General features: G+C 49.5%; 1 protein-coding gene across 2 annotated transcripts; it reads right to left on the bottom strand.

Annotated features, from left to right (window-relative positions):
* Positions 1-12,192: 12,192 nt before the first annotated feature.
* On the bottom strand, positions 12,193-23,183 carry CDX2 (caudal type homeobox 2). 2 transcript variants are annotated; one of them, XM_026492878.2, is made up of 3 exons: positions 22,443-23,183; positions 18,820-18,965; positions 12,193-17,530 (listed from the first exon to the last, which is right to left on the bottom strand). In XM_026492878.2, exons 1-3 carry the CDS (start codon positions 22,981-22,983, stop codon positions 17,279-17,281), a joined length of 939 nt encoding a protein of 312 aa, XP_026348663.1. In that variant the 5' UTR covers positions 22,984-23,183; the 3' UTR covers positions 12,193-17,278. The 2 variants fall into 2 exon arrangements, with proteins under 2 accessions (XP_026348663.1, XP_026348664.1); XM_026492879.2 differs by having other exon boundaries at positions 17,395-17,530; positions 18,824-18,965.
* Between the last annotated feature and the right edge of the window lie 1,978 nt (positions 23,184-25,161).

Raw genomic sequence — 25,161 nt, 5'->3', positions numbered from 1 at the left:
ACCCAGATAACCCAGGATAATCCCCCACTTCAAGATCCTTAAGTTAATCACACCAGCAAAGTCCCTTTTGCCTTTTGCGACATTCACAGGTGCCACGGATTGGGACCCGGAGACGGTGGGGGGCCATTACTGGGTCTGCCACAGTCCCCTGAGACTGGTACACTCGAATCCCTCTCCCTGAGCACCTCTTCTTGCTGAGGCCTGCTCCAGGGGCTCCTTCACAGTTACTGCGTGAACTTGGGTGTTTCCTTAACATCTTCCGTTTTGGTCTCCTCATCTGGAAAATGGGGACAATAATAGACCCTGCTTCTTGGCGTTTGGGAAGATAAAATGAGTTCCTATATGGAAAACACTTAGAGTGGCACCTGGAATATAATATACTCTCCAAAAGAATTAGCCTCTTGGTGGTGGTGTTATTGCTGCTTTCCCCACGGAGCTCTCTATTCCAACATCACCTCTGCAAAATGCACTTACTGACTCTACTGATATTTTTCCAGTGCCTCCTCCACTGGAATGTAAGCTCTGTGTCTCATTCATCACTGATTCCCCAGCACCCAGCAGGGTGCTCGGCACATAGTGGGCTTGCAGGAAACATCTACTGAAGGAACAAATGAAACTGCCTGGCTCTGCATTGTCCAGTAGGGTAGCCACCAGCCACACGTGGCCACTGAGCACTTGAAATGTGGCTATGCCATGGGGCACCTGGGTGGTTCAGCCCGTTAAACATCGGACTCCATTTCAGCTCAGGTCTTGATCTCATGGGTTGTGCGATCGGCCCCCCACCCCATCCTGGGATGGGGCTTTCTGCTCATCAGGGGGTCGGGTTGAAGATTCTCTCCTTTTACCCCTGCTTGCATTCTCTTTCTCTAATAGAAAAATAAATTTTTAAAGAAACATGGCTATGCCAAACTCCGATATGCTGAAAATGCCAAATGCACATCAAATTTAGGACTTAGTGTGAAACAAATAATAATTTTCATATTATTTACATGTTAAAATGATAATAATTAGGTTTATTGGGTTAAATATATTAACATCAGTTCCAACTGTTTCTTTTACTTCTTTTTTTTTTAAGATTTTATTTATTTATTTGAGAGAAAGAAAACATGTGCAGGGGCAGGGGCAGGGGCGGAGGGAGAGATAGAGGAAGAAGCAGACTACCCACCAAGCAGGGAGCTCGATATGGGGCTTGATCCCAGGATCCCGAGATCACATCCCAAGCCGAAGGCAGACACCCAACCAACTGAGCCACCCAGGCCCCCCATTTTACTTCTTTTTAATATGGCTATAAAAAATTAAAATTACTTGGGGCACCTGGGTGGCTCAGCGGTTAAGTGTCTGCCCTCGGGTCAGGTCATGATCCCAGGGTCCTGGAATCTAGCCCGGCATTAGACTCCCTGCTCAGTGGGGAGTCTGCTTCTCCCTCTCACACTCCCCTTGTTTGTGTTCCCTCTCTCGATTTCTCTCTCTGTCAAATAAATAAATAACACCTTTAAAAAAAATTAAAATTACATATACGGATCAGATTGTATTTCTGTCAAAGAGGACTGTTCTAGAAAGCCTTTGTAGTGTTTACCCTAAACCTGGACTGTCTGGATTTCAATTCTTTTTTTTATTCCCTTAGTAAACTCTACCCCCAGTGTGGGGCTTGAACTCACAATCCCCAAGATCAAGAATCACATGCTTTACCAGCTAAGCCATCTAGGCACCCTTGGGTTTAAATTCTTGATCCACCATTTACTAGCTGTGTGGCCCTAGGCAAATGACTTAATTTCTTTCAATAAATGTTCCCTATCATCAGCTGGTTCCAAAGAAGAAATTATTTTTTGCCAAAGAAGTTCAGCATTTTATAAATGTTTGCAAGTAGAAAAAAGAATATTATGAACTAGGAAAATTTAGCAGACCCTTAATAGTGAGTTGGGGAGGCTTTCACTCTTAATAATTTCTATTTCTGATGGTTTATATTTTTCACAATGCCTGTGTCACATTTGGAAGAAAAAAAATAGATATACTCTAAAAATAAATCAATAAAAATTTGTAAAAATTCATTAGATTTGTTCATTGTAAATGTCAGCTTTTAAGACCTGAACCTGAAGACTCTGTCCCTGAGCATTGGCCAGGTATGGACATCACACCTGTCATATCACCTTTGACATGGTTCATCACCCAAGAAAGCCAACTTTATCCCAGTCTTTTCACTGTGCTCTGGCTTACAATTCTGGGACATGCTAGGCTAAATAAATGTCCAGGGAACTTTGCAAAGAAGTCCATACCTCTTTTCCAAATATTTTCTCTATCCATCTTGACTTTCCTCTAATAGTTTATCAATGCTATAATACATGACATAGAGTCTTGTGTTTGTCAGGGGCTCAGTAAACAGAGAGTGACTCACTAATGGAATAAATACACAAATGAATTCAATATAAGTATCATCTCCCTTCTCCCCATCCTATCATTTATGCTTCTTACTGTTTTTTCATTGTTAGATTACAATTTTCCTTCTTTCTTTTCCCTCCCCTGATGCCAATATCCTGTATGGATTTACTGAATGAGTTCTTCATACATTTTGAATATTAACCCCTTATCAGATATATGAAAACTATTTTCTTCCGTAGAGTTGACTTTGCTGTGCAGAAATGCTATTTTTTACAATATAATACTGGTAAAATGTCCATATCTTTTTTTATGATTATTTACTATTTTTTAAGATTTTATTTATTTATTTGATGGAGATTGAGAGATAGAGAGAGCACAAGCAGGGGGAGTGGCAGAGAGACAGAGAGAAGCAGGCTCTCCGCAGAGCAGGGAGCCTGATGTGGGGCTTGATCCCAGGACTCTGGGATCGTGACCTGAGCTGAAGGCAGACGCTTAACTGACTGAGCCACCCAGGCACCCCTATTATTTACTATTTTTAAAAGTAGTCTCTATGCCCAATGTGGGGCTCAACCTCACCACACCAAGATCAGGAGTCACATGCCCTACCTACTGAGCCAGCCAGGCGCCCCCTAGAAGTCCATATCTTTTAAAGATACACTCTAAAACATTTGGAGGTGAATTGATATGATGCTTTGCATTTCTTCCAGAATACTGGGGAGAGATGAATGAAATAAGATAGGCTATGAGTTGATCATTATTGAAGCTAAGTGATGGGTACATAAGAGTTTCTTATACTATTTGTCTTTTGAATGTCCCTTAAATTTGTCATAATAAAAAAACAAATGTATTATAATTATAGAAAATTTGGAAAATACAGAAGAATCTAAGGAAAAGAAAAAACAATCAAAATTTCCCCTAAAACCACAGCAGTGATTGTCTCTTAATCACTCATATTTTGGTAGGTTCCCTTTCAATCTATTTACATAATAAATACATGTGTGTGCATGTGGCTATTTTAAAGCACAACCACACATTTTTGACAGACTTCCCATCAAGAAGTAGAGTATAGGTGTCTCTCTCCCGTCCTTTGAATCTGGATGGGCTTATGGCTTCTTTGACCAATATAATATGGTGGAAGTGACTCAGGTGATTAGGTCACTAAAGGCCATACGGCTTCTGCATTGTTTGCTGGGAACATATGCTCCTGGACCCCTGGGCCACCATGTAAGAAGTCTGAGTACCCTGTGGCCACCAAGCAGTGAGGAATCTCAAGCCACATTAAGAGACCAAGTATAGAGACTCCAACTGACAGTTCCAGCTGGGCCTAGACTTTAAGTCACCTCAAACAAAGTGCCAGATATATGAATAAAGAAGCCTCCAAATGATTCCAGCCCCCAGCCACCCCAGATTTCCCAGCTGAGGCTCTAGATAGAGTGGAGAAAACAGAGCTACTATTCCCTGAAGGAAAGAAGGTATTCGTGGTGTATCAGCGGAGTGTTTGGTAATGCTGTCACCCGAGGTAACGTGACAAATAGGAAATGTACTTAATGAACTCAGTAATCTAGCCAAGGAGACTCCTGGACAGGTATTAAATGTGCCACCAACTTATCCTGGCTCTCCTTAGAAAATGAGAAAAATGAGCTAAAGAGTACTGCTCAGTTTTCAACTGAAATTAAGAGGGAAGCAGAGGGCGTAACCTAAACTTACCCAGCAAAACATTCTCAAAATAAGAAGTGACCTCTGAGCAGAGATCAAATCCAGGGCACTGCCAGGAAAATCTGTTTTCAGAATAAAAATGCAGCTGAGGGTATGACTATTAGCCCTTTGTTCAGACCCAAGGACGCTATAAGATGGTTGCTTCCTAGACCTGAAAATGTCAACTAGACCAAAGGCCTTGTCAGAGTGGGAAATTTTTCCCTCTCTCTTCTTAGGTTCAGTACCTGGGAGCCTTTGATAGATTAACAGGAGAAAAAGAACACAAATTTGATTAATATATTGTCTGCATGAGAGTTCACGAGAAAAAGTGAAACTCAGAAGGGAGTGACTAGACTTGAGCATGGGGGTAGATGCCATTTTAACAAAGGGAAGGGATGCTGAATTGTGGGGGAGCAACTCAGAAGTACCTGAGGGATGGGGCGCCTGGGTGGCACAGCAGTTAAGCGTCTGCCTTCGGCTCAGGGCATGATCCCAGCGTTATTGGATCGAGCCCCACATCAGGCTCTTCCACTATGAGCCTGCTTCTTCCTCTCCCACTCCCCCTGCTTGTGTTCCCTCTCTCGCTGGCTGTCTCTATCTCTGTCAAATAAATAAATAAAATCTAAAAAAAAAAAAGTACCTGAGGGAAACTAATGGAAGACTAAAGTTATTTTCGTAAGGTGTGTTTATGCAGACTTACCTTCTTGCTGACTCTCCTCTTCCTGGTACAGGAGTGGGGGTGGAACACCTTCACGAAGGGAAAATGTATGCCCTACTTTGAGGCAGGAAAGGGAAGAGAAGAGAACCTCTCCCTGACCTGCTGACTCTCAACTGCCTTCAGCTCAAAATAATCCTCAAGCCTAAGTGGCATATTTTAAGATGGCATATTCTGGACCTCTTCAACCTTCTAAGGATTTTAGGGCAAGCCTTACAAACAATCTCTGTTAAACAATAGAGCTTCTAAAAATCTGAAAGGCATTTTTGCCCAACAGCTTCACAGGGACTCAAGGACTTACCTCAGAGATTTGTGAGTAATTTAATTTAATGGAATCATTTTATAAATTGAGACATGAGAAATCCACAAGGATTTCAAAGTAATTCTATCACCTTCCTTCTAAAGGAATAGAGATAGTACAAAATGAAATGAAGCCTTTGGCTCCCCAAACCCTAGGCAGAAAGCTGGCTGAAAATACTGCAAACGTTGACTATTTTCCATGACTATTTTCCATGAAAAAGGAAGGATGACTCAGAGACCGGGAACAAAGACCAAGCAGCAGAGGAAAAAGTCCCAGATGGTCACTCCCAGAGAGCAAGATGGAGTCCTAATCAATAAATGGGCAACAAATGCTCAGATGGATTTCAGAACTACTCTAAACCAAAGACTGCTGTGTGCTTCTGTTTTCTCCACTTTAGAACAGGAGTGTCTAGCAGATATCCCATACCCGCCCCACCCCTGTATGTTGGGTTTATTTGAGAGACGAGCGGAAGAAAGCTTATCTCTTTAATTCATAAGTTTTCATATCAAGCAGAACCTTAACCCAAGGAGCCTCATATCCAACTGGACCTGAATTACATTATAAGATCCTGGCCTAAGCCCAATCAGCACAGCTGATAAAACAGGTGCCTGCTTTATCACATCCTCACCAGGCTTGAGTATCTGATTTTTTAAAGTTTTACGTTATTTGATGATAATTCTTTAGAAGTCTAGTGTTTCTCTTATCCTATTGCGTTGAATTATTTATATATTAAGGATAACAACTCTCGTGGCATCTGGGTGACTCAGTCAGTAAGCAGGCCTTTGGCTCAGGTCATGATCCTGAGGTCCTGGGATGGGCTCCCTGCTCAGTGGGGAGTCTGCTTCTCCCTTGCCCTCTAACCATCCCCCTGCATCTGCTCTCATTCACTCTCTCTGTCTCTCACAAGTGAATACATAAAAAATCTTTTTTTTTATAAAAAGGGTAACAACTCTCTTGTCATTTTTGTAGCAAATACTTTTTCTCATTTTTAATTTGCTTTTAAATTTTTGAAATGATTGTTTGTTTTTAAGATTTTATTTTTAAGTAATCTCTACACCCAATGTGGGGCTTGAACTCAAAACCCTGAGATAAAGAGTCACATGCTCCATCAATTGAGCTGGCCAGGTGTCCCTGAAATGATGTTTTTGATAGCTATCCATTGTTTTCTTCATAATTTCTTTCCTTTCCTTTCCTTTCCTTTCCTTTTCTTTTTAATAGGCTCCACACCCGGTGTGGAGCCCAACCCAATGCAGAGCTTGAACTTAGCAAACCTTAGATCAAGACCTGAGCTGAGATTAAGAGTCAGAAGCTCAACCAACTGAGCCACCCAGGTGCCCCCATAATTTCTTACTTTGCCTTTATACCTAGAAAGTCTGCTACATTCAGAGATCAGACTCAATACTGTTTTAAATAGCATGATGTTTGATGTCGGATAGGACTGGATTAGAATCTATCTTATAGGAATAGATGCTGGTTGTTGCAAAGATTAAATCAAATAATTTAAGTTAAAGAGTCAAGCACAAAGCCTGGGATGTGGAAGTTCTTTCTTTCTTTCTTTCTTTCTTTCTTTCTTTCTTTCTTTCTTTCTCTCTCTCTCTCTCTTTCTTTCTTTTTCTTTTTTTAAAGATTTTATTTATTTATTTAACAGAGAGACAGCCAGCGAGAGAGGGAACACAAGCAGGGGGAGTGGGAGAGGAAGAAGCAGGCTCCCAGCTGAGGAGCCTGATGTGGGGCTCAATCCCAGAACGCTGGGATCATGCCCTGAGCCCAAGGCAGACGCTTAAGGACTGCGCTACCCAGGCGCCCCAGTACTCCATTTCTTTTCCTTCGGTTTACTATTTTTAAAAAATTGATTCAAGCAAATCACAGAAAACACAAATGCCCATAAACACATGAAAATAAGCTCAACCTGCTTAAGAATCATGGAATATAAAGTTAAATTAGTACCATTTTCTGTCCATCAGATTAACAAAAACTTAGAAGATGATCTCTAATACAAAGAGGCTATGGAGAAAGGGGGACTCACTTATGGGCTCTTGTAATAGTAGTGTGCCTTGCCAAACCTTTTTAGAAAACAATGACTATATTTAGTAAAGTAAAAAATGGGCACGTTCCTTGACTTAGCATTTCCAATTTAAGTAGTCTAGCCTTTAAAAATACAAAGATATAAAAGCATAAATGTTAAAAGATGGTTACCCTTCCACTGTTTATAATAGCAAAACACTGACAACAACTTGACTGTCCCTCAGTAGGGAAGTCATTAAATAAATATGGTTATTTTCAGTCTCTCCCCACTAGAATGTAAGCTGCCCAAAACAGAGGTTTTTTTTTAAAAGAGAGATTTTGGGGGGCGCCTGGGTGGCTCAGTCAGTTAAGTGTCTGCCTTTGGCTCAGGTCATGATCTCCTGGGGATTGAGCCCCCCTCACATCAGGCTCCCTGCTCAGCTGAGAGTCTGCTTCTCACTCTTCCTTGGCCCCTCCCCTGCTTGTGTTCTCTCTCCTCTGTCTCACAAATGAATAAATAAAATCTTTAAAAATAAATAAATAAATAAAAAGAGAGATTTTTTACTTATTTTTTTATTTTTATGATATCAGTGTTGTTATCTATCTTTCATGGCAAGTTACTATGATTTTTTTTTGAGTAGAGTTGACACACAATGTTTCATTAATTTCAGGTATGTATCGGGGATCTTAATGTTGTTTTCCCTGCACATGGAACGTAATGAACACTCAAAGAAATTGCTGAATAAATGAATAAAATTCTAGTATATCTAAATTTGTGAAATACAGTGATCACTAAAAAGAATCCGTTGGATTTATGTGTAATGAGCTGGGAAAATACCCATGGTATATTATTCAGTGATAAAAGCAACCCACAAAGTAAAGTATGACTTTATGTTGCTTTGTGTTGTTTAAAGGAAGGAAAAAGGAAGAACAAGATGGTATATAATACATATTAGTGTAAGCACAAAAAGTTCTTGGAATGATATGGACGGGGTATTAGTACTGGTATCCCAGAGCGATGAGATTGAAAGAACGAAATAGAAATTCTTATTTTCCCTACTTCTGCACTGTTTAAATTTATTGAAAGGAATTGTTCGTGCAAGCCCTTCCCTTGCTTTAATAAAAGCCTGAACCAACTCAGACTTTGCTATGGGAAAGACAGCATGCTTGAATCCTTCAACCACACGTTAGGAAAAGGGTCCTTGACCCTGTTAGGTATTCTTTTTACAATATTAGTTTGTTGCCTTTTTTGTTTTTTTTAAGCGTGTGTTGAACACTTCCTCCTGACCAGGAAATTTTGCTCTCCCCACCCTCCCACTCCCACCTCCACTTAGTTTGCTCTGCCCGTTCCCTTCCTGCAGGTATCTCTCCTGTCAAACCTACTGACTCTCCAGCCCGCTTATCTCTAAACTCGCTGCTTTAGAGCCCGAGCCGCGGCGGGCCGGCGCGGCTTCTGTGGGGCAGCTACTGTGTGCACGCTCGACCTTTGCCACTTGAGCTGCAGGAGGATGTGGTTTGCAAAGAACGTGGCCCAAGTGTCCTTATTTGCGAACCATACCCCCATAGTGCAAGGCCCATCTCCAATCCTAAAAGAAACGCCAGAGGAAGGGGCCTGGGCTGGGGAGGGGAGGGGAGGATGAGGTGTTGGAGAAGCACAGGCAGGGCGCCTCCACCACGATTAATATTAACTTTTATTAAGACTCGGCCTTTCTCTCCCCGGGGCTTCACAAAGCAGGAAGTCAAGGGCAGCGGTGCAGGGAAGGGAATTGGCAGGAAGAGAAAACCTCGAGTAAATTATTTAGCTGTAAAACGAGATTAAGAGTGATTCCGCCTCCACCCCTCCCCCACACTTCCCAAAGTGGGCCCAGCCTGGGGATCAGCCCTCAAACCGCCACTAATCATTTAAGCTGGAAAATCTCTGGAGTCTGGTGAGGGGCAACCCAGGGAGGCTTTTCCCTGCGGAGATGAGCCGCGAGTGCGGCGGGCACCCCTGGGCCGCAACCGGGCTCGGGGGTTGGGGGGGCTCCCCCCCAGGTCGCGGGCTGCATTTTCGGTGGCTGTTGGAGAGAAGCAGCTGGGGGCGAGAGTGCAAGAACGCAGCCGGCAAAGGCGGAAAGGTGCAGGTGCGTTCGCACCCTCTGCTCGAGGCGACACCCGCTGCGACGGACCCCCGATCCCATGCCCCCTGCCGGGAGGCCCAAAGAGCAGCCCAGGGGCCGGGAAGGGCGGCTCCACAGGTGGCTCGAGCGAGCCGCGCGCCGCCGCCTGCCCTGCTAAGCGCTCTAGCTCCCCACACCCCGCGCCTCCCGGCTCTCGGGTCGGTTCCGCCGGCTCAGCCGGGGCAGCAGCGCCGCCTGCCGGGAACTTGGCGCCAGCTCGGCCGCGACGCAGGCGGAGACGCGCCGGACGCGGGCTAGGTCGCGCGGGCAGGGATGCTCAGACTAGGACCGAGCACACCCACACTCCTGTCCTCCCTTTCAAAATAACATCCCTCCCGCCTGGGCGCCGCCGCCGCCCGGGCGGCTCAGCTCCGAGGCGGAAAGCGGCTCTCCGCGCTCCTGGCGGGGGTCCCGGCAGCGCCCCAGCCGAAGCGCCGGACGGGGAACTCCAAGCACAAAGCAACTGCTGAAACCACGCTGTCCCAGAGAATGAAAAGAAAGTGCCCGCAGTCTTGAAGCGCGACTTCCGGAGGGTCGCAGACGCCGGCGGGGCGCTGCGGGGAGGTGTCCTCTGGACTCCCGGGCCGGCGCCCACGCCGCGCTCCCACACCCGGGAGGGGGATGGCGGGGAAGCCGGGAACTCTCCGGGACGCCCCTGAGAGCGGCGGAGGCCCAGCGAGGGCGAGCGGGCGCTCGGACCCCGGCAGACCTGAGAGCGGCCTTCCCTTCTTCCCGGCGAGGAGCCGCCGCGGCGTCGGAGGGCGGGAAAGACGCGCCACCTGCGCTCGGACGCGCGCTGAGAGCTCCAGGAGGCACGTGGTGCTAGGGCGGGGGCTCCCGGGGGCCTTGGGGACAGTCCGGGTGCCTGAACCCCAGTGCGACAGGGGCGGATGCTGATGCGTCCGTCCAGGCCGCAGCGGAAGGGGCGAGGCTGCCGCCACCAGTGCCCTCGGTGCCTTTCCTAGTGCCTGGGGCCGCGCACAGAGGCCTTGACACCAGGCCGAACGCTTCCCCTAGCCTGTTTTGGACAACCATTTCTCTATCTGGGCATGAGCAAAGTTTTCTTCCCTTTTTCTGTCTGAGACATTCAAAGACTCAAATCCAGACGGTTTCTCTGAGGTAGGGGTGGGAGCTGGGAATAAACTGAAAGTTTAAACAAATTACAAGTTCTCACTAGAAACAGCTTGCTTCTTGGTTGTGTCTGACTTCAGATTTGCGAAAGTAGCGCCCAGCTTCATGCAGTAATACCAAGTCCATCGAAAAATTTACTCACGCGACAGCTTCAGATGGCACGGCCATTTGGTCAGTTAATTCATTTGGTCATTTGACCTTTTAGTTCCCAGTTCTGGTCAAGTGTCCACCGGAGTGTAGCAATCAAAACACTGGATGTGCATTTCGAGACTCTAACCCTAGAAGTGAGAAATGTTGATGTTGGCTTTCTGTGGACTTAAGATCATGATCAAGAATGTCATTCTGAGGGGCGCCTGGGTGGCTTAGTCGGTTAAGCGTCTGCCTCCTGCTCAGAGGAGTCCTGGGACCTAGTCCCGCATGGAGTCCCGAATCCAATCGGGCTTCCTGCTCGGTGGGGAGTCCGCTTCTCCCTCTACCCTTCCCCCTGCTCGTGATCTCTCTCTCACTCTGTCTTTCTCAAATAAATAATAAAATCTTAAAAAGAAAAAAGAGTGTCATTCTCAATCAGCATCTAATGTGTGTAACAATAAATCACAAGCAGGTGGTTACGTCAAATTCTTAGATACGATGAAAATTATAACAGGAACAAATGAAAAGAATCAGAGGAATTTCTGAGCAGAGGAATTTCTGAAATTTGCATTATTTTCATTAGAGTGGTTGAGGGGAAAAAATAAGTTTTTATTTTACATATGTGGATTCCAGACACGCACAGTGTTTCTTTTTGTTCCTTGTATGTGCTTCTATTTATTGGGCAATTGTCTCTGAGCCTCGCTTAATTATGTTATTCTTCTATTTGTTTCTAGCAGCTCACATAATCTGCCTAGAAAACAGGAGGGGGGACTGAAAATAGAATCTAGATCTGCCCAGTTTGGTTGTGGTTTTTTTGTTTTTTAATCCATTAGATGCAGAGAGTGAAAGAACAATGCATTAAGTGTCTTTCAGGAGTAAAAGACAGAGGCTGCACAGGTCATTTTTAACAACGCCTAATGTGTGGTTTAGGTATTTAAACTTTGTCACTTATTCTACTAATCGTCAATAAATTAGAATTATTTAAGTGCCACCCAACAAGCCATTGTATATTTGTACTACAATGACTCGCTCCTACATTGTTTTTCATTGTTTGCTTTCCTGAGGTTGGAGAGGAATTTATCAACTACCACTTGTATGAAACCTATTATTGTCATACTAAGGATACAAGCATTATGATAGTGAACTATCAATCTTGAAAGTTCTGATAATACATGAACAATTAGAAAAGGATTACTTTCCTAGGACTCAAAACACAAATATTAAAATGCATAAAATGGGGGCACCTGGGTGGCTCAGTCATCAAGCGTCTGCCTTCGGTTCACGGTGTGCTCCCAGGGTCCTGGGATCGAGCCCCACATCAGGCTCTCCGCTAGGAGCCTACTTCTTCCTCTCCCACTCCCCCGCTTGTGTTCCCTCTCTTGCTGGCTGTGTCTCCCTCAGTCAAATAAATAAATAAAATCTTTTAAAAAATGCATAAAGTGCCTGGGCTCCTATTTACCAATACAATATTGGGCACAAAAACCCAACACACGACCCGAGTATTATTTTTTATGTAAATGTGTATGTGTGAAGAGACTGTTTGGTTATCATTTAATCTCAGGGAATTCTTCATGGATCAAAACTGTTCGTGTTCTGGTTTATAGATTAGACCTCTAGCACAGAATCTCCAGGATCCTGCCCCCACCTCAAAAAAAAAGACAGAAAGAAAGAACCACTGGTCATTTAACTTTATTGTTATATTATCACTATCCACTGAGGTTAATGACAAATTCCAATATGGAAAAACTGTTGTTGAAACAAACTAAATGTTTGGGTACTAGAGACGTAGGAGCCAAAAGGTCATCCATGTGCTTGCCTTCACCCTTTCTAATTGATTCTTCCAAGACTGACTCTTCCAAGAAGAAAGTCAAGGTAAATGTTGGTATAATCTCTAGAGCTGGAAGAGTCTACTTTCTTTATTTGGCATTTGAGAGGTTTTGTTTTGTTTTGCATCTTATTTCATAATCTTCAAGAAAGTAATGATATGAGAAGTATATATTCCCTCTAATTTGTAGCTAGTAAGACATTTAGTGATTGTTTTGGCCCAGTATCACTAAGCCAATCCCATGGTTATCCATAAAACTTGCTTGCTTTCCTAAAATTACAGTCTGGATATCCACTTGTAGAATAAGAGGAGGAGGTGAAAGGAAAACGGCAAAGGAAAATAAGATTAAATGTCAGAATTATGGGGGTTAATAACATTTAAAAAAAATAATTATAGAGGTTAGAAGTTTGTATGGTCTCAATGTAATTTAAAAAAATAGATGTTAATTTTAAATATTTACAAGTTAATCTACATTATTAGATGTGAGTGTGTTTCTTATCCTCCTAAGCACAAAACTGATTTAACCCAAGATCTGTTGCTGTAGTTTCAATGTCAGGGGAAATCCTGGGGACTAGAATAAAATGCTTGAAATGATTTCAGGGGATGAATCGGCCTTAAAGGATTAAATCCACAGCAGCTTTTTGGGGTGGCTTCCGGAAGAGTACAGAATTGACATTGAGGTGTTGGAATGGAAATTGCTTCAAAATAAAGAAACTTTCAATGCCATCTAGTTACAGTACCTGCCTCTCTGCCCCCTTTAGGTTGAAATTGTCCTGGTCATTATAAGGAAGTTTCTAACTACATCCCCAACTAATCCGAGTCTCCTAAATGCCACTACAAGTGTTCGGGGATATCTTTTCTGGTAGGTGAAAAGGCACGTCACCTATGCACATCAGTGACTCATCTTCACGTCTGGAATGTTAGTGCTTTGTCACCATGCAGATGCCTAGGAAATGGAACTCAAGAGACAACAGACTGGGGGCTATTTGACAAAGTAAGCAAAACTCAGTGAATTAGAAAAACTTCAGAGGTGATTTGAGAAATTATCCTTGTTCGGAGGTTCTTTGTAAGGATTCTTGCACACTTTGCAAAAGATGGTTCATGATCAAAAGCAGCAGTTATTCTTGTCATTATTGGGGATTAATCCTAAGTGTATGTGGTAGATTGCATTCCCTTACTTTACGTTATTTGATTCCCCTATTAGTAGGGATCTCCCCCAAGGTCATTAAACCAGTAACTAGCAGCCTGTCTCTAAAACAAAGTGCAAATAATACCCCTTGAATCTTCTAAAGATTTTTTTTTTTAAGGTAAGCCCAACTTGGGGCTTGGACTCAGCACCCAGATATCAAGAGTTGCATGCTCTAGGGACCCAACCAGCCGGGGCACCCCATGTAATTGAAGTTTCTTTATTTCTGCTTGCTGCCTTCTCTTATTTCTTTTCCTGAGTGGCTGTGAATAACAACAGCAAGAATACTGCTGTTTATATATTAAGATTTCTATTTTAGATTCGTTTTCTTGACTGACATAGGCCTCTTACAGATATTATCAGAAACTATCCTTGAAACTTTCATTGCTCTCATTAGCAGCCCATCTTGCTAACTTTATTAGATGAATATGATAAGGCCATGAATTGTTCGAAGAAAAAAGAGGCTGTCTTTTCTCCATATATACCTTCAACAACAACAACAACAACCTCTTTTTTTGGTATTTTTTTCTTATTTTAAGTAGGCTCCACGTCCAACATGGGGCTTGAACTCACGACCCTAAGATCAAAAGTAGAACGCTTTGCCGACTGTGCCAGCCAGGCCTCCCTATATGTGCTTTTTTGACGTGAGTTCCACCAGACGGTTACATTCTTCCCCATATTTATCCTAAGTTCTCAGTCTTTTTATATATTCATTTCGTATCCATATTATTGTAATTTTTTTTTAAAGAAACATTTAAAGAAGGCCCTTTTAGAATGGCCAATAGCTCCCCTCATCCAAATTTATTTTTCTTAAACACTCAACAGATCCAAGAATCTCCTGGGCCTGGCTTAGTTTGAACTTAGTTTCAGCAGGCCCACGACCACAGTGGGGAAATGTCGCCGTGCCCCAGTTTGGGAGCAGCCTGGGGCGGGAGGAGGGGAGGCGCTAGAGCTTTCTACCTTCCACCTGGGTCAGAACTACGGCCCTTTCCGGTCCGCTCCAGAGTCGGAGACGAGCGCGGCCTCCGACCCCGCTCTTCCCAGAGCGCTCGCGCCCCCTGGCGGCCGGAACTCCGGCAGGGCTCCGGGAGGGCGCCGGGAGGGCCAAGGGTTGGGGAAGGACGGGTAGTCATCCCGGTCCCAGGGCTGCAGGCCCTGGGAGCGGCGGAGTCACCCTACCAAAAATGCACCAGGGCGTCCCAGCGCCGACCTCCCTACGCCTCCTCTGGCCGCACTGCCCACTCGCGCCATGTCCCCCTGGCCTCGGGTTTGCTCCAGGGGCGAGTCTTGGCGTCGCAAGCGCGGTGGGCTCGCTTGCCAGCGGGGGCCCTTCTTGCTCGCCCCCTCCACGACCCGGGAGACCGGCAGGCAGCTCGCAGCCCCGGACCTGCATTTCAGAGAGCAGCCGAGCGCCCCTCCTCGCCCCGGATGCGCGGGGAGCGGGCCCGGGGCGGGCGTCAGTGCAAGGGGCTGGACCCGGCCAGGGGAAGAACTTGTAATCGCTTGCAGCGGGACAATGCTGACTTTTGAACCTCTAACCACTAAGCAAACAACCCTTGTGCTCTCGCTCCACTGTCCAAACAGAGTTTATTGACAGGCGTTTCACAGCAACGCATAGCAACCGCGGCGGCGGCTGGGGGCGGACGTGTGGGCGCGGCCGGGTGCGGGTCCGCGCTCCCCTCCCAGCGCCGGGACTCCCCAGGGGGCACGGAGGCCGGGGGAGGGGACGTGGGTGGGGGGAGCGGATAACCTGGACTGGAACGCCACCCCCGGCTCCGCGGACTCCCCAGCCCGAGAGGCGGGCCAGGCGCTCTCCGTCCAGCTCTGAGCCGGGCGCCCGCGGGCCCGGCCACCAGAGCCCCTTTCTCAATCCCGGAGCGGAATGCCACCCGGAAGGGCCGCAGAACCGGGGAGATGCTGCAGGCGGTATTTAGGTCTCGCTGCTTTGCTCTTCCTCCCCAGCCCTGGGGCCACCTCCTCCCTCTGCTGGAGCCGTGATTAGGGCTGGAAGGTGCATGTGGGAAGACCGAAATGGAGAGCAAAGCCCTCCTCCCCAGGCCCTGCCTGTCCAGAGCACCCAGCTCGGAGTCTTCCAGGACCCAAAACCTCAAGGGCAGCAGTCCGGGGCCCAGAGGATCGGCCAGATAACAAGCAACCACCACTGAAAGGGGCTCCTTATACTGGTTCTTGAATTCTTTGTGGAGTGAGGGGGTGTGGGGCAAAGGAGGGAGTTTCGCAACACAGGGCAAGTAGTGGAGGCAGACGAGAGCTCACAGAAATGCCCAGTGATTCACAGAAGACTATATTCCTGGAAATGTTCCCTTGAGAGAACAGAAAATGGAACATTTTTACTTAACGCTTATGTTCATTGGCTGGATTGTGGTACATCCCTAGGGTGAAGGGAATCACTGATGAAGGGAATGTCTGCAACTGCCTCAGTGTTGATTTGATGAGATGCTTCGAGGGGACTCTCTCACCCCCATCCCCCCATAATTCTCGGCAGCTGGGAAGCAGCTGACCATTCAGATGTGCATTTTGCCCAAAGGCACCCCCAGGAGAACCACACATTCCACAATCCAAGGTTGGGCTCAGGCTTGGGGGCAGGGAAGGTCTCAGAACCTGCTCCCTCAGGCTTCTGACGCTCTGAGGTAAAATGAGGTTGTCCAGATAACCTTCTCCACCCCTTCCATGATTTTTCTAATACTAGCTTGCAAGTAGACAGGATATTTCATTTAAAAAAAATTCTGGATAAAATCTGAAGACGATAAATACTGAATCTGAAATCTGGAAAGCTCATTTATCTCCTTTCTTTTCTTTTTAGAAAAAACTCAACTGTGTTCAAATACCCCCCACTTCCCTTCACCATATCACTTCTCTCCCCCTGGATCCAGAAGGCTTTTTAAATGCTGGCTTGGATGTTACACAGACCAACAACCCAAACAGCAGCAACAACAACAAAAACTCCCCTTCTTCATCAGCCCCAAGATTGTGAAAATGACAGGAAGTCCAGGTTGGCTCTGGCATTTATAGCACTCACATACATTCAGCCCAGAGAAGCTCTGGTGACAGGCTTTCTAAACAAGGCCCTGTCCCGGGCCCTCTTGTCAGGCCTGGAGTCCAATAACCACGCCCCTCACACCATACACCGCACATACACCAGCCAAGCCCTTCCTGGCCTGGGAAGGGAAGAGAAGAAAGACAAAGACCTGGGGGTTCTGCAGTCTTTCGAAGGTCCAGGTTTCTATCATAGCTGCCTCTGACTTTTGCAGTTAAATCTTGCCTGCCCTTGAGGCAGGAGGGACCAGCTGGCCCTTGAATGGCAGTGAGTAGGCAGTAGCCATCTTGGCTTCAAGCACTTGCGTTCCCCCGAGTCCCTCCCTCCCCTCAGCTTCAACCAGAGATGCGTCCTGTAGATTCTGGAGGCCAAGAGCTCGGGAGGAAGGGGCTGAAAACCTGGTCTGTTTAGCCAGTCCAGGCAATGCTTCTGCCAGTACTAAAGGAAGCCCCGGTTGTCATATCCCATCTCCTCGCTGGCAGAAAGTCAGACCGAAGAAGTCCAAAGCTGGGAGAATGTCTTCCTTGAGGCCTCCAACCCCACTTGTCTTTCCTCCTGGCCCCCATTTTTTCTCTGAGAGCTAGGTAAGTTGGTGTACATTTGTGGACGGGAGGGGAGGAGGTCTCTCCTGAGGATTCTAGCAGAGTCTGTGCTCCTCATGGCTCAGCCCGGAATCGCTCAGCTGCTGCAGGCCACTGTAGGTCATTGGGTGACAGTGGGGTTTAACACGCCCGCCGCTGGCCCCAGAACCCCAGGGACAGAGCCAGGCACTGAGCCTTGCAGAGCAGACACGGGACTCAGGGGCTCGGGGACGCTTCTCAGAGGGCCGGGCTGCGGCTGGGGAGGCTGCGGTGCGGGCGGCGGGGCTGGCTGTGGCTGCTGTTGTTGCTGCTGCAACTTCTTCTTATTGATTTTCCTTTCCTTGGCTCTGCGGTTCTGAAACCAAATTTTAACCTAGAAATGGAAAATGGAGAAAAACAGAGGGTGGTGAAGGCGCCGATGGGGGAGGGGGGAAGGAAGGGCCCTCAGCAGCAGCAGCAGTGTCTCTCTCCCTCTCCAACTACAGAAGGGCCCTCTCGAACTCAGGGACCCCCAGAGCTTGTTCCAGCCTTTATCCGAGAGCCCCATGACAGCCCGGGGCTGGAGCCCTTCCCGAGCCTAGTACGGCCTCAGGTGAGAAGAGCCTTCCTCCCTCCTTGTTCACCATGTTTCGTTCCAAGGCAGCCTTTTATCTACAACTTTACTGGAAGAGTTCAGAGTCTCAGAACCAAGGAAAACAGAAACTGCAGAGCCTTTCCTACAACAAGCAAGAAAAGACCAGCATGGATATCCTTCAAAAGGACAACCTTTGGCCTCACAAAGCTAAACTGAAATGTAATACTCCTCATCTTAAAGCTGAGAATGAGACTTAAAAAAAAAAGATTTATCCTTTTTTTTTTTTTGAGAGAGAGAGAGAGAGAGGGAGGGAGGGAGAGCACAGGAACATGGTAGGGAGGGGCAGAGGGAGAGGGAGAGAGAGTCCCAAGCAGACTCCCTGAGGCTCATGGAGCCCCACGTGGGGCTCGATCCCATAACCCTGATATCACGACCTGAGCCAAAACCAAAAGCCAGATGCTTCGCCGACTGTGCAACGCAGGCGCCCCCTGAGAATGAGATTGAATGTGGGGCTTCCCGGCGGTGGATTTGGCCTTTTTTTTTTTCCTAGACCATATAGCGTGTTCATGAGTCAAGCCTCACTTTAGTTTTTACGGGCAGGGCTTGGGGTCTTATATTAATTTTTCCCCAGGTATGGTGCTGGGCACAAAGAAAATAGGTCCTTAAGTCTTCTTTCACCTAAATAGAATTCTGGATTAAACTGCTAGTCAGTTTTTTTCTTGCACCTTCCGGGTCCCGGAAAATGGGGGGGGATCAACATCCAAAAAAGACAACTAGAGGCGGAAAGAACCTTTTCTAAAAGCATTTGGAAGGAAATACTATCTGTCCTCCTGCCTTGTTTATTTATTTCTTTATTTACTTACTTACTTATTTTAAGTAAGCTCTACACCCAGCGTGGGGCTTGAACTCAACAACTGCGAGATCAAGAGTTGCACGCTCTGAGCCAGCCGGCGCCCCTCTATCTTCCTGCTTTAATCTGCCCACAGAACTAGGTAGATTCTGGGGCCTGGCTTCTAATTCTGCCCGAGGAGCCCCACCCCCACCCCCAGCCAGTGACCAGGCCCTGGAGGGAGCAAGGCGGTTCCCACCTGCCTCTCGGAGAGCCCCAGTGTGGCGGCCAGCTCGGCTTTCCTCCGGATGGTGATGTAACGACTGTAGTGAAACTCCTTCTCCAGCTCCAGCCGCTGGTGATCCGTGTACACCACTCGGTATTTGTCTTTCGTCCTGGTTTTCACTGTGGAGGAAGGAGAAGTTAGGGCTGAGAACTGCAAGGCGGCCCATCAGTCATGGGTAATGACAAACCTCCCTAACCCAAGGGCCATTTCTCTTCCTCCACCGCCCCAGGGGGCCAGGGTTTGGCTGGTTCCTGCCGGGTCTGACAAGACCCCCCAGGGGGTCCTGAGGGGAGGGTGCGAGGCTATCCAAGACAACTAAACTAACCTTGGGGTTAAGTGGTTTTTAAAAATGAAGAAAAACTAAAACCTCATACGTACACGATAACAGAACCCAGCTACCCTTCCGGTAAACCAAATAGAGTACTGGAGCAGGCTAGGCCGAAGGGAAAGGGGGCAGGACCGAATCTACAGTTCTGGGAGTATTCAGATTTGCAGGCCTGCCGGAGATGGAAGTCCACCCTAAAAACAGCTGGGGTTGTGGGTGTGTGCTGGTTACAATGTGTGGGGTGGTGGTGTTACTTTCTGTTTGTTTTATTAAAAGTGGAAAAGGGGGTGCAGGAGCTGACAGATTCTCTCAAGTCACCAGAATCTTCTCCCAGGCACGCTAGGCCCATCTGGTGGAATTCTGAGCTGGGGTCTGGCAAGTCGAAAACCCCTCCCACCCTCGACATTGCATACCTGGCTGAACCTGGTTTGGCATTTGGCACTTTTTCTTTTTTTAATCCCCCGTTTATTTCTGCTACAAACTCTGCCAGAGCTATCCAGACCAGTGATCTATGCTCATTGGATTGAGTCAACATATTAAACCTCAGATTGATTGTTTTACTGAAGGGCCTTGACAAATAGTGCCGTCGCGGTTGGAGCAGGCCCGAGCCTGGCGTCTGCACTCAGTCTGTCCTGGGTCAACCCTTGGCAGGGCCCTGGCCCGGAGCTCTTCCCTCCTCGTTGGCCCCAGGTCCAGGTCTTCCCGCAGCCGAACAGGTTCAGTCCCCCGGTGCCCAGTCCTACAGGAAGATCTAAAGGGTCTGGGAGTTTCTTGGAGGTGTTTAATGCCCCGCAGGCCGACTTTGTTCAGGTAAAACCCTTTGCAAACCACAACAAAAGCGCCCTGGGAAGATACAGGCCGGATCAGAGGGAGCTCCCCCGAGCCGCTGAAAGGGGAACACAGTCGCAAACAATGCAGGACAAGGCGATCTTATCAAAGAAAAGCCCTTTCAATGCCTTAATAACAACCGCATTCTGTTTGAATTACCACTACTGAGCAAATGGCGGTCCCGGCTTTCATCCCCCTCCCCGCCAGGCGTATTAACATAAACACGGCCCGGCAGGCGCATTTGAATGGGCGCAGCGGCCCCGACCCCGCGCCTGCTAAGAAAGTAAAGGGAACTAACACTTTCTGAGAGCTTTCCAAGTGGAGGGCGCGTTCACACGCGTTGCCGCCTCAAACCCACTCGCGGCTGCCAGGGGTAGTCGCCCCGTTTTACAGATGAGGAAACCGAGAACCAGACTAGGTCACGCAGGTAGTATCAGGCTCGGCTGACACTGCAGCCAGGTTGGAGCCTAAAGGGCACCTCCAGGGCTGGGGAGCAGGGCGCAAAATAAAGTTCTCCGAGCTGAACATCCCAGTAGCAGTGCTCGCCTTGGGGTGCTCAGGAGCGGCTCTTGCTCCAGTGCTCCCCTTTCAGTATCCCGGATGGTCCGGGCACGCGGTGACCAGGACCCTTGTGCGCTCTGCGGCCCGCGCCCCAAGGGACTTGGAGGCGCCCCGCACCCCCTGGGAACCAAGGAGGGGGCTGGAGGAGGGAAGAGATGAGAGGGACTTGTGAGAATTCATTATTGACTGCGAAAGTCACCACCCTCTTTCCGGGCCCTAAAAGAGACAATGGCAGGGCTGGGAAGGTGTATATCAAAGCGGGCCGGGCCGAGGACCAACCCCCTAGCCCCTTGACAGATGACGCTCCGCAGAGGAGCCGGGCTCTGGCCCGCGGGCCGCGGCCTCCCGACATTAACATCACAAGGGCGCCCGGCGCCGACTGCGGCCTTGCCACCTCGGCGCGGGACATCACAGCAGCCTCTCATCTGCTGACCCCGCGGCCTGGGCTCCTGTGGCTCCCCTCCCTCTCCCCCTCCCTGGCCCCGCGGCCACTCTCCCGGGACACACCAAAGGTCTCCCTTAGGGCCTCCGGTCGCTGCCAGTTGCGCCCCAGGCAGGCTCGGTAAGAGAGAGCCTTCTCTGAGACAGCGCTCTGTTCAGAGGAGGGCACCTTCTCTTGGGGCAGGGACCTAGCCGAGGCTCCGAGGCTGGCCCTGTGGCCTTCTCCCTGGGCGGCCGCATTTCCCACCCGGCATGTGCCCAGTGACGCAAATACCGATGCCCAGAGACAGCCCCCAACGACTTCTCTGATTTATACGGCTGTAATTGGCTATAAACCTCTGCAAAGTGGCCATAACCTGCTTACGGGCCAGGCTGGGCCAGAAAGAAGGGAAGAGAAAAAAGCGGAAGTAGCAGAGGGCTAGGAAGACTTCAAGGAGCGCAAAGGGGACGCCAACAGGACTCTCCCACCACACCTATTCGCACTTCCTTCCCACTTTGACACACATCCCGATACCAGAAGGGGCAGACCCGGAACTAAGGAGCCCCCACAATCCGGCAAACCTAGGATGTCTGCAGGGACATCTCTTGAGCAAGTTTCTTGAACATAGGCGTGCATGTACACACATACACACACACACACACACACACACAACCCTGAGACCCTGGAAAGGAAGGGTGGGGAGAAATGATTCCTGTCTGGACCAGAAGCTGAATCCTCACCAAAGATTCCGCCCCTTCCCCGTCCGCAGACACAGGAGGACTCCCACGACGTCTTGCCCCCAGCCCTCCAGCTTTTGATTGAACTCCTTTGCAAATCAAAGGTTCCATGAGGGGGTGCGCTCCTTTCCCTTAGTTCCCCGGGCCTTTCCTGCAACTGCAGCTTTGCCGGGTCTCCCTACTGCCATAGCTCTTGAGATCTCTTGAACTGGCCCGAATGGCCGAACCTGGTCCCACGCCCATCCTCGCAGCCCTCCTGGTCCCCCAGGCCACCATTCTTCTTGAGTGGCTCAATGGCGTGGAAAGAAATGCTCTGAAGCCCTGCCCGGTGGAGTGCGAGGTTCCCTTTCCCCCGCGGCTCGAAGCTGCGCGCCGAGCGCGAGCGGCAGCAAGTGGGGCGGACGCGCTCCTGCACAGCCGTGCTACGCCGACATTCCTGGGAGTGTCCCGAGAATGTTGGGACCGTACGAATGAAGGACCGCTGGAAAGAGGAAGGTTCTCCTCTGCCCCCAGCGGAACACGGGTTGGGAGACCAAAGTATTCACTCCGGTCCCCCCGCCAGCCCAGGCGCCGTAGAGAAGCCGGGCAGTCGAGGCCCCCTGAATTTGTCTCCCGCCCCGGCCCTCCTGGCGCGGAACTCCTAGACAGCTCTAGACGCCTCGGTCGGCCCTGGACGCGCGGCCGGCCCAGCAGCCCCCTCCTGCGGGACGCCGCCACCGCCTACCTTGGCTTCCGAGCGACGGCTGCGCGGGCTTCCGCATCCACTCGCACAGGTTCCGCCGCTGGCCGCCGGGGGACAGCTGCTCGGCGGCGGCCGTGGCGGCTGGCCCGGGAGGGCCGGGGTTGAGGGTCTGCAGCAACCCCGAGGCGCAGGAAGGCGCGGCGGCCGGGTGGTGCGGGTGGTGGTGCGGGTGGTGGTGCGGGTGGTAGTCGGCGGGGCTGCTGTAGCCCATGGCGGCGGCCGGGGAGCCCCCGTTGAGACCGTGGGCGACGGCGTTGGCGGCGGCCGCGGCGCCCCCCGGCGCGTAGCCGTTCCAGTCCTCTCTGAGCGGGGCCCCGTACGCCGCGGGCCAGGACGGCCCCGGGGACTGCGCGCTGTCCAAGTTCGCGGCCGCGGCGGCCGCAGCCGCCACATGGTAGCCGCCGTAGTCCGGGTACTGCGGGGGACTGACGAAGTTCTGCGGGGCCAGGTTGAGGCCGCCAGAGTGGCGCACGGAGCTGGGGTACATGCTCACGTCCTTGTCCAGGAGGTAGCTCACGTACATGGTGGCGAGGGCCCGACAGCAAACCTCACCATGCTGCCTGGGGACGGACGCTGGAGGCTGCCGGAGGGCGCGAAGGGGAAGGGGCGAGGGGGTGCGGAGAAGGGCGGCTGGCTGCGCCCCAGCCCGCGGAGCTCCGCAGGCTCCTCGCGGCGCTTCTGCCTCTGAGGCGGTCCCTCCCTCTGGCCTGCCTCCTCCCTCCTCCCTTTCTTCCTTCTTTCCTCCCACCTCCTTCCCACTGGGCTGCAGAGGCGGGGAAGACCCGCCACAGGCTGGAGTGCGGAGCCCCAGGCCGGCGGCCTTTCGTGATTAACGAGTGTTTACAAGACTCTATTAGTAATGACACAGACACCAATGGCTGGAGACGTCGAGGCGCAGCGCGCACCCTGCGCACAACCCCCCGAAACACGATTTGCATTTTAAAAGATAAGGGGAGGGGGGAGCTCGAGAGACCCGATCACAGCTAAATATTCAAACCTTTATTGTTAAGAGCTTCCTCCTTCCAACCTGGTGCACTTTAACCTCCAATCACAGGTTCAAAGAATGAAATCTAGGGACTTGCAAAAGAGAGGGGGGGAAAGAGCTATCTTGGTGGGAATCTGGGCTTGGAGACCAAGTAGTAGTGTGTATGCATTTGCGGGGTGGAGGCGGGGCGGGGGGGGGGCACCAAGAAGCTCCTTCTATACCAAAGAGAAAAGAAAAGGCAAGTCATTACTTTGATGACAACGTTTTTGACCAACCCGGGAGATGACCAGCCGAGCCCTAAGAGATAGGCCGGTTCCTGCGCTCCCTGAGCTTCTGGCCGAACGACTGCGCGCCCCAAACAACTGTCGCTGCTAATCGGTTATTTTCTTCCCCCAAGGAAACTCTTGCCCCTCGCACGAGATAAATGATGACCCTTGCTTCAGGCTTCATCTCCGAGTTCATTTCACATTGGGGATTTAAGATAAATCAAGGCAATTATTTTTTTAAAAAGCATTTACATTCAAGACTCAAAACAGTCAAACCAAAGAGCCTGTGGTAGATGTCAGATTAGTGGAGGACAGTAATGGAGGGGGGCAAACAGCGGTCGCTAGAGTGCTGGCAAAGTTCTCCGTTCTTGATCAGGGTGCTGGTGACACAGTATGAGGTCTGCGAAAATTCAGCGAGCCTACCTGTACATGTTTATTTCACATAAATAAGGGGTTAAAAATCAAGGGAAAAAGAGCCAGAATGTCTGCTAATATGTACCTAGGTATATGTCATATATCATACCTTTGTCTTAAAACACTTTCTGCTTTACAAAGTAAAACATTATCGGAAGAAAATTATCTTTCTTCCCCAGGAGACGGGAAGGGAACCCGGGCCATTAGTAATGACTGCTTCTGAAGAACTCCGAGTGGGGAAGAGTTGAGAAAGGCTCCTCCTTGGTTGTGAAGCACTGTGTCAAGGGGCCCAGGGCTCGGTGGCGGCTGCTGGGACCGGTGCTGCGCGGCCTGGCTGTGAAACTGCCCCGACAGGAGCGCAAGGCGACGGGATTCGTCTTGCGCACGCGCCCATCTCGGTTTAGCCACTGCAGGGAGCGGACCCGCGGTAGCCTTCCAACCCTTCTCTCCAAGCCCAGCCCGCCCTGCCGGACTAGGATTTGAGGATCGCAGCGGCTGGGTCCGCGGACTGGGCAAGACGTCTGGGTGGCTTTGAACGCTCTCGGAACCAGCGGGACGCTAGCTGTTCATGTCCAGATCTGCACTTGTCGGTTCTCATTGCCAAGCGCTCTCTGGTATTTGTCACTTCACCTTCTCATCTCTGGAGAGCTCCTTCCAGGGCCCTTTATCTCCCTTGATCCTCACATCTCCCTAGATGGGGAACAAAGCTGGTGTTGGCGTCTCCATTTTACAGATGACACCCACCAAAGCTGCAGAGTAGAGAGAGGCCAGGCCAAAGCAGGATCTGAAATAGCCCAGGACTGTGGGATCTCCTGCTTGCTGGTCCCTTCCGTCCTTTGCGTTTCCTAAGGAAGATGGTTAAAAATCAGGGGTCGGTGGAGGGTCAGAGAGCTGAGCACTTAAGAGGTGGGAGGCAGGAGCAGGTCATCCATGGGGACCTACCTGTCTGGCCCAGACAGCTGAGTGTCATTGGACCTCTCAAGAAATAAAATAGGAAATACATTGCAAGCCCCATTACAGAACCCAAATCACTGAG

This window comes from Ursus arctos, unplaced genomic scaffold (assembly GCF_023065955.2).
Source record: "Ursus arctos isolate Adak ecotype North America unplaced genomic scaffold, UrsArc2.0 scaffold_10, whole genome shotgun sequence".
In the NCBI taxonomy this organism is placed as follows: Eukaryota; Metazoa; Chordata; class Mammalia; order Carnivora; family Ursidae; genus Ursus; species Ursus arctos.
The sequence above is the reverse complement of the archived record's forward strand: the minus strand, read 5'-3'. Positions and strand labels throughout refer to the sequence as shown.

Bases quoted from the DNA above. Each gene is read 5' to 3' on its own strand.
- CDX2 (XM_026492878.2), bottom strand. From the start codon at position 22,983: ATGTACGTGAGCTACCTCCTGGACAAGGACGTGAGCATGTACCCCAGC. The intron at 18,966-22,442 runs GTAGGCGGTGGC...CTTCCTCCACAG, and splicing joins GCCGTCGCTCGGAAGCCAAG to TGAAAACCAGGACGAAAGAC. The intron at 17,531-18,819 runs GTGGGAACCGCC...TTCCATTTCTAG, and splicing joins TGGGGCTCTCCGAGAGGCAG to GTTAAAATTTGGTTTCAGAA.